We start from the raw sequence: 9,453 nt of genomic DNA on the forward strand, positions 1-9,453 counted from the left end.
TTTGGGAAGGGGAAGGTAATGGTGCTTGTATGCAGCATCTGTCTTAAACATTAGAAAATTTGGGATAACTAACCCCACAAACATGAATACCTCTTATAATTTCCCTACCAGCAGTGTAAGTCTATAATTTTATGTTAGATTATATTTTCATTTGGAATTGGAGCTGTTTTGTGCTCTGCTTCCTGTAAGATTAGGAATGTAAGAGACTGTATTTTTCAATGTCAAATCCTCATTTAAGAGCAACGTGGCAGTTCCTGAAAATACTCAGCCAAGTGTCCCCCATAGTTTTGTGTGCTGTGGTTTTCACTGAGCTCTATACGCTTTGCTTCTATTTTCTTCTGTGCAACACCTGTTTATCTTCCATATGTGTTCAGCATGTGTAAGCAAATTGGATAGCTAGTGTACAGTGGAAGAGCTGCTTGATGCTGGCTGTCAAGGGCCCAGGAATTACGCCTGGGTGCTGTGGGGGATGTCAGTCAGGATTAGTGATGGTTTTCATTACTATGAAGAATGAGTAAGCAACTAGGGGGTTTTTAGCCTGGAGGTGGACAATTGGTGCGGTATGTGGAAAAAGGTCTGTAAAACCAATGAATGCAGAAGTGGGAATGGGGAACAACTCTTCAATTTTTTTCAAAGTATGGGAGCCAGAGAGAACAAAATGTTAGGACAAAATCAAGGAGGTTTCACTGTCTAGTATAGTCAAGAGCTCATTGCCTCTGAAGGTTGTGGGTCCAGAGTTATCTTATTCAATAAGCGAGACAGATTATTGGATGATAAATCCATCAGGAGTGTCTGACCACAAAGAGGTCACCGGTGGCTTAGAAATCTTGGAGACTCAAAAAGCTGGGAGAGATTACAAGGCAGGTTGGGCTAGGTGCTTGCCCTGGTCATATGCTCTTCTGTAGGTATTTGCCATTCGCCCATCGGAGATGAGGTGGTGGGGTAGAATGACAGATTTTATTTTTCATTTTGAATTTTAGTAATAGGCTGGGCTGTAATGCATGGTAGTTCAGCATCTGCTACCAGAAATCACTGAGGTGTCCCTATATTGGAGAGAACTTTCCAGAGACTGATGGAGGTAGGAATGAGGAACAGCTACCCTGCTCCCAAGTTAAGCTGTCCTAGGCTGTGAATTGTAGCCCTCTGCAGCTTCACAAGCCTCTGAAATTTCTGGAAAATCATACAGGGAGTCCCTCTGAACTCCAAGCTAGTTACAGATTGCCATTCTTTCTCAGATTGGTAGTCTTCAGTTTTTCATTTCTCTCAGATAAACGCTGTCATACGTGATCTCTTGCCTGCGAGTTCAGCTTTGTAGGTTTGGAGAAGTAGAGCACTTCCATCTTTTTCCTCTTCCCTTGAGCAGAATTGAACTGTGGCATATTTTGAAACATTTACTTCTTAGTTCTGGCTGTGATCCTTGCAGCCTGCTGTTGACATGGATAATTTCAAAGCTGTTACAGCTCTTCCCAACATGACTGAACGTGAATTCACGCATTGATGCTTTTTTTTTTCCCCTTGATGTTGATCACAGGATAGGTTTAAGTCAGAGACTCTGTACTTTGTCTTTGGTAGATTGTGTTATTTTTAAGCTATATAAAACAGGACGACACTTCATTTATCATTAAACTTGGACTTTGCGTAAGCTGTTGGATTAGAATGGAAGTAAGGAAAGGCGGGAGGACCGTTTATCACCTTACTGAAACATCTCTTTCGTTTTCTGTAATGGATCATCTTTTCAAGGAGTGTCTACGTGTAGTACCAACATACATTGCATAAGGGTTGGACCAAATGATCTTGGGGGTCTTCTCCAACCTAAATGATTCTATGATCTATGTGTGCATTGTATGGATACACACATTGTCTCTAGGCTCCGTGAAAAACTAGTGGCCAGTGTACTCCAGCAGACTTAAACAATGTTAATGATGTAATTGATCAGATAAAAAATATTTACTGACCATTACGGCTCTTTGTTTAGTCCTGAGTCAATTAACGGAGGCTTTTTAAGCTCAGAAGCCTTACTTTACGTTTGCAAACATGCCCCCTACTTAGTGCAATACAATTACTAGTGTCTTTTCTAGTTGGCTAGTGCCTTTTCTAGACTGTGTACACACTTGTTTGTAACAAAATGTTTCAGATTCTTACATTTTTAGGAAATCAACAGGTTAACAGGTATGTGTAAATAAAGAGGGTTTTAATATTTGGGGTGTCAGTGGGGAATCTGTCTCATAGAATCATTAAGGTTGGAAAAGACCTCCAAGTTCATCTGGTCCAACCATGCCCCTACTACCAATGTCACCCACTAAACCATGTCCCTAAGCACCAGGCCCAACGTTTCCATGAACACCCCCAGGGGCGGTGACTCCACCACCTCCCTGGGCAACCCGTCCCAATGCCTGACTTTCTGAGAGGAAATGTCTCCTAAATTTCAACCTAAACCTCCCCTGTTGCAACTTGAGGCCATTCCCTCTAGTCCTATCAGTAGTTATCTGCGAGAAGAGGCCGACCCCCAGCTCCCCACACCTTCCTTTCAGGTAGCTGGAGAGAGCAATAAGGTCTCATGATACCTTCTGGAATCTCTAATGTCAATCCATTTTGGTAAAAGCTGTATGTTGCCAGCTTTTGCTCCCTTTCTGCAGTCTGGGAAGTTGCACAGAAAGGGAACTGGTTTCTCACCGTTTCTTATTGATCAAAATGGGGATTTGGAATCTATCCAGAAGAGCAGACTTTGCTGAACATGACTGTTTCCTTGGAGAGATAAGAAATGGTGGAGCTAGGGAAGGAGACCAACTTGCAGAACGAAGGAGGAAGTGAAGGAGGATCGCGTGATGTGGACACAAGACAGCAAGAATCTTGGTGCCAGTGATCAGGAAGATGCAGCAATGTTCTCAGTATCTTGACTGCTGACAAAAGAGTAAGGAGGACGGTCGCTTATTCATTGGTAAAAGCCAGCACCTCCAGAAGTGTAGTGCTTCTTGTGCTAGTGTGTCCATTCATCTAAACCGAGAAGGAAGAGAATGTGTTCTGGAATCATCTATACTGTTCCTAAGTATGTTGGACTCGGAAGGGAATATTTCATGCCAGATCTAGTGCTCATTATGTCCTTAAGGTTAAAATACACTATTTGTTGTTGTGATGTGGGCTATCCTGCTTAGGAGGGAAACAGTTCGAGATGCATGTGCTTCGATATGCCTCCATGTAATATTTCTGCTCTGTGAAGAATTTTCTTTGTAGCAACTGTTTTTCTTGGTCAGTTCCCTTACATTTTGCTGCCTTGCTGAATGAATTTTCATTGCATTTCAGCTTTGCCTGAAAGCATATTTCTCTCTTATTTTGTTATTTAGTACTGTGTTTGCAAGGACTTTGTGAAATAGTATATACATCGTGCTTCAAAGCTTGAAGGCAGAGTTTTATAGCCGGACAATAAAATTATGTTCTTTGGACACTGGATTTCTGTAATATGCAGTTAGCATAAGGATTTACTTAGTTGAATTAGTAGACTTCTCCCAGAAAATGTCTCACATTATGGATGGTTAGTTTGTGGGTTGGGAAACGATCAGAGGGTATTTCGGGAACTATACAGTTGATGGAAATGATAATGCTTGGTTTTGTTTTCCTTACCAGTTATGTGCTTTCTGGAAAAATACAGAGTTAATACAGGCTGTTTCCGATTTACATTCATAGTCATTCTCAGTCATTACTTGGTTGTTTCAGAAAGGTGAAAAGACCACTTGTTATCTGTTAGGGTATTTATACGACCCTGTCACTGTAATGTCCAAGCTGCCATGATTTCCATGGGAAACCTTGGCCTTTCTCCTGATTCTCTTTATTTCCTCCTCCCACACCGTAGATCTGCTTCATTTTAATGCACAGTGATATGGTAAGAGGTACTCTGCATCTGCAGAGGGACGAGGAAATCACCTTTCCTTATACTGCTCGCTGGGTGGTTTATTTACTGGCAGGGTTCTTCCTGGTGGAAGAGTGAGACATCAGAATGCCAGCCTGAGATTGGCATTCATACATGATCTGTGAATTGGCTAATTTTGACATGTAGGTAGTTAAGAAATAATTACAGTCAGAGGAGTCATGACCTCAACTTTTCATCATCTCCATTGGCTTGTGCCCCAGTTTGGAAGTGAGGAAGGTATAGGAAGTTTTAATTGTACCTGTGTGATTTATCCTCAGTCAGCTCTTTAATTTCTTCTGGCTGTCTGAGGTTTCCGACACGCTGTAAATTTCTCCAACTTTTTCATTATCTGCAATTTCTTTATGACTCATGAATCGGAGTGGAGAGAGAGTGTGGATTTACAGCAGAGATAAACATGTCCATAAAGTCTGTATCTGTGTCAGTAATTGTACTGCTGTCAGTGACTGTCCTGTTTTACAGGTCTCTCTTGGGAGAGGAACACGCTTTGCTACCAGTGTCAGAGAAGTGTTCGCTTTGATTTGCATTAACTTGCCAGGAGATTAGGTTGCAATGGTGAGGATGGAAATTGAGTCTGGACCTTGGCTGCTATTGTTTTTTTTAAATAAGTGGGTGTGTGGTTGCCCTCTATGTGCAGAAAAAAAACAGCAGGTCCAGACTGTTCCTAAATACAAAATCAGGGAGATGCAGTCTACTGATGATACAAAATACGATATTAACCATATGCATAAATTGTGCATTCTTACCATAAAACAAATGCTGTATCTCGGTAACTGTCATATTATTTAAAAAATGGAAAAAAAAACCAAAACATTGCATGGATCTTTAGGATGTTTTCTGTCTGCTTGTGAAGTAGAACAAATATTTCTCTAAGCTTCAAGAAATTTCTGCATCTTAGCTTTCTTCCCCCTGCCTTATGCCGAGGGGAAAGAGCTATTGTGGACTTTGATGGAGGGTACTAATATAGCACCCTAATCTCCAGGCATTGATGAAGATGCCAGCTTGCTTCAGAAGGAGGTATATACTGGGGGAGCTTGAAGAGGAGAAAATTCTGAAAACTCTCTTAAATATGTCAAAGTTAAAACTTCTGCAGTTTCTCTCTGCAGTTATTTTCTGTTTGATGTCTGTTGCTGATACTTTTATCAGTATGTATTTACATGCTACATGTAGAATCTTCTGTTGTTAATGATGTAGTTTGGGTTGGATTATTTGTGATTTACTAACTTTTGTTAACATTAAATATGCAGTTATTTTCTCTCAGAAGTATTTTTAAAAGTTGAAAGTGACTGTGAAAACCAAACTTTCATTATGTCAGGTATGCATCGAGAGCCCTAAATGCAGCTCACTGATATTTTACCAAGTCTTCTGGATGTATTTTTCAGAAGGGAGATCATAATAAATAGTATCTGTGATTATCTGTGTAAATAGTTTTTTGACTATTTACTGTCGCACAGATGTAGGAGCATTAGGAACGTTAAGATAACATCTGCCCTTGTGTGGTTGTTAATCCTGAAGCCTAATGCTGGGAGTACAAAGTGGAGCTTTTTGAGTGTTTGACAATGTCCATCTAGGTCTAGTAAGTGGGTTGCCAAAGTTAGGTGTAAGGACCGTGTGCTAAGTGGCCAAATACCTGGCAGATAACTGTGCTGTTAAAACTCCTCTTTATCTTAAAGGACAGTGCCCGGTGCAACAGCAGTTCTCCATCAAAGCTGAGTTACTCTGCGATGCTTTTTACCTGATCTTTATTGAAAGGTCTGTGATATGTGTCTTTCCTTTTCCTTTCCTCTCATCCTTTTCCTCTCCTTGTTTATGTTCCCAGTCATAGTTTGTGTAGATGTTTGATTTTGGTAAAACAAAGGTACTTCATCCACTGCTTCGTACTACTTGCCTTAATTTTAATGAGTCGATGGATGGATCCTTAATTTTACATTGATGGAGTGAAGGTTGATACAGATACTTTCCATAGTTAGGAGAAGGGAGGGAGCCTATGCAGGGTTAGTGGGGAGGAAGAGATCTGATTAATCTGGAGACCAGTGGAACAAACATATTTCTTTAAAAACTTTGCACGCATTCACCGGATCTGTCACCATTAGTTTTCTGAATGATTTTTAGTATGCTTATCAAAACAGTAATTTGTGCTTTGTGAGGACATCTGGAGTATTAGTGTTGGTCAGCCAAGCAGTTGAGGATGTTGTTCAACTACCAGGGTGACTGTGCAGCCTCCGTTTGTGGGGATTTTCGAGGCCTCACTGAATAAAGCCTTGAGTGATGCAGTCTGACCCCATCATTGGCTCTGCTTTGAGTAGGAGACCTCCTGAGCCCTTGTAACCCAAATCATCCGGTGATCGGATGATTCTCTGATGTAAGATCTTTTCTAGGAGTAAGTTAATTCGAAGCCTGCGTTCCCCAATCTCACCTGAACACAGCACCAGGCGGTTGGTTCAGCTCAGCAGCTTTGAGCAGGAGATCTCAGGTGGAACTCTTCCGGTGTGCCTTCATGTGAGCAGCCTGGTTAGGAGCAAAAAACCTCAGGGTTTTTGTATGGAAGTGGTGGCTTTCATACTTTGGAGGGGGTGAGAAATGGTCTTTCAAATACTTCCATCCACAGAGTTGATTATTATCTGGGCAACTGAGGCTGGGGAGCCTATTTTTCTTTACATGGAGGTATACTGCATTCAGTATCACTCTTTAAGCAGAGGAGGAGAATGATCCTCCATGTATACAAAGGTTCTTGTGTGTCTCAGCTCAAATGAACAGTGAAACCAACATCACTCGTGTAGACAAGCAGGGGGGTCAATGGGGCTTGACTGAAGAGCTTTTAGCCACAAAAGTAAGGGAATGGGCTGTCACATTAAAGCATTTCTACCTGCCACATGCTTGGCACAGAAAGAAACATGACTACAAACAAAATGTTCTTACATTATACTGTCAGAAGCCTATTTTTTGCTACTCTCATTCTGACAGGATAACTTGTAGACTACTGTCAGTGGAGGAATTGAAGATGGGGAAAAGTTTGATCAAGCATAAGGTTATGTGCATTTTTCCATTATGGTTTAAGAAACACAAAAATGCCATACAAATCTTGGGAGATGCTCTGGCAGGGACTTTAAAACCTTTGCAACTGCTCTGTATCTATTATTTAAATTTCTTTTGCCTTTTCTCCCTTTATCCAATTTTTTTTTTCTGCTGCTTCCATGTTAATAGAACATTTCCTCTGTATTTACAGATAATGGAATTATTATCCCTGTATTGCTTCTGAAATGTTTTCCTGTAAATTTTGACTTCTGGCAGGAGTGAAGGTTACTTCCGTCCTGTGGAATTTTCTTCCACGCTATGGATAGTTGGGCCTATTTGCAGGGTTGCAGCTGATCCTAGTGAAAATCTCACCAGGATGTGGCTTTGGAGACCTTGGTTTGGTTTCTGGCATGACCGCTGTTCTGCTTGGCCTTTTTGTTTGCCTTCTCACATGCCCCTATTTCTGCAACTAGACGGTGGAGTTCGTGGTAACTTTCTTTTGCAACACAGTGGAAAAAGATTAAAAAACAACAAACAGCATATGAAGCCTGAGTCATTACATATCCTATTCTGTATGCTGTTCTCTATCATCCCCTGCTTGCTCCTATTATATGCCACGGGAAGGCATGATTAGCATATTGTGTCTTTACTAGAAGTAAAATGAGATTGTGGTAATGAAACAGATCCGACTATCAAGTGTGCTTTGGCCTGGAGCCTAAGTAGGGTACCTAAGAAAAACAACCCTATTTCCAGCTGTTTGCAGATGTCATATATGAAAATATTTCTCTTTGCAAGCTGCATAAAGGTTAAAAATTGTTAGCATAACAGTTAGTCCATACTAATACCAGGGATTATTTACCTGTTTGTGGCACATTGACCTTCTAGCTCAGAGGCAGTGGAGTTGCTCGGTATGTAAGGATCAGTCCTGCTGTTTAGTTCTGCCAGCATTTGTGCTATGAGAAAGGAAATACGGTGTACTTGGGGAATAGGCTGGGATGTTGGTGGGGTATTGCTCTATTCCCTTCCGGTTTCCTCTGGTTTGGATCAGGTGATAATATGTACAAGGCTACGTGAAAATCCTCCTAGCACTTTATTGTTTTATTCAGTGGTTTCAGTTATTTCTGAGCTTGAAGTCTTCTACAGGATCTATCATGGGCTTCCCTCTTGCATCACCAGCAAATGCCGTGAACATCCCCTGCGTGCAATGTTGCTAGACCATGTCTGATAGTATCTGTCTCTTATTGCCTCATTAGCTTGTGAGCATTAGAACAAGATAAAAATGCCCTCAAGCCTCTTATCTGATGATTGTCGTAACCTTCTGAGTGCCATTAGTTTAAGTTTGCAATCAAACGCTTCCCTCGAGTATAAGGAGCGCTGATTAAACCTGAAGTGTCCCCGGGGGCTTTTACAGCTGTCGTGGGGGTGGTGGCTGCCCCTCTCCAAAAGGGGAAGGGGGGCTGCAGGTCCCGGTGGGGCGGCCACTCCGCAGACCTCCACGTGGCTGCCCCAGCTGTTCCGCTTTGCCTAATGAATTGTTTTACAAGGAGAGGCTGGATATTGTCATCACAAGCTGCCTTCCCCGGGGACCGAAGCCAGCCTGATAATGACTAATGTTAGTGATAGTAATTGAAGTGTGATGGCTCTCCAGGGACTCGCACACGCGTAGAGCTGTCAGGCACTTGTGGCTGGTGCAGTCCCGTGAATACCCCCGAAATGCCTTTTAATTGCTTGACTTTCATAACTAGTTCCCATATATCTCCTGCAGAAATACACATTTTATGGGGGGAGGGAAAAGAAACGGAGGACTCTGCTCTGACTCTCCCTGTACACGTCGAGTTTATTGCCCTGATGCGTTGCGGATGAGGATGGCTGCGTGTTCTTGTTCCTCTTCAGTCCCAGTGCGAGCCTGCTCTGTCGCTCTGCACAGGTGTGTACAACTGATTTCACCTGAACATACCTTTCCTTTTATGTCTCAGCCCTGTCTTGTCTTATACTGATCCTTCACTTGTGGAGGTTTTGTACTTGGTTATGAAAGAACACAATTTTATTTCAAAAAATAAAAGGATCACTGGTATTAATAGTGTGGAAATAATGCTGCCTATTTGCAATTTGTTAGGCGTCACAACAAAGGAGTAAAATAGAAAAACAATCTTGTAATAGCCTAGTATATCTGTGCATCCCGATGGGACTAGAGTTTATGGCCATGAGCTTTTGGGGTTTAGGACAGAGAGCAGACTAACTTACATAAAACAGTGAAAATTTTCTGAAAATTTTCTTCTCTAGAAATTCTTTATTGAATATAGCAGTGGGCTTGAGACAAAATATAGTAATACAGTAAAATATAGTACTTGAGATAGGAATAGCTGGAAGGGGGGGGACTGTCCCTCACTGCCAGGACAGCAGCTTCTGTTTTTTCAGCCTTTTTTCAGTGCTGTGTTGAGGTGGGCAGATGAAGCCCATTGGGTCAGAGGAATGTTTTCTGCCAGAAATATCATAATCAAAACATTACATCAATT

General features: G+C 41.7%; 1 protein-coding gene across 7 annotated transcripts in view; it reads left to right on the forward strand.

Annotated features, from left to right (window-relative positions):
• The window catches only part of LIN52 (lin-52 DREAM MuvB core complex component), a 46,400-nt gene that overhangs the window by 5,933 nt on the left and 31,014 nt on the right, over positions 1-9,453 (forward strand). For 2 of the 7 annotated variants that reach the window (XR_013952235.1, XM_080595502.1), the window contains one exon: positions 4,385-5,347. The exons of 4 other annotated variants lie outside the window; for them this stretch is intronic. Coding sequence is in view for 2 of the 3 variants with exons in the window: in XM_080595502.1 (XP_080451628.1) it covers positions 4,385-4,452 (68 nt within the window). In the remaining variant the exon portion in view is untranslated. Of the gene's footprint in view, positions 1-4,384; positions 5,348-8,702; positions 9,448-9,453 lie in introns of those variants that run through there. One more of the 7 variants, XM_080595506.1, reaches the window with a different exon arrangement.

This window comes from Anser brachyrhynchus (assembly GCF_964034855.1).
Source record: "Anser brachyrhynchus genome assembly, chromosome: 5".
NCBI classification, from domain to species: domain Eukaryota; kingdom Metazoa; phylum Chordata; class Aves; order Anseriformes; family Anatidae; genus Anser; species Anser brachyrhynchus.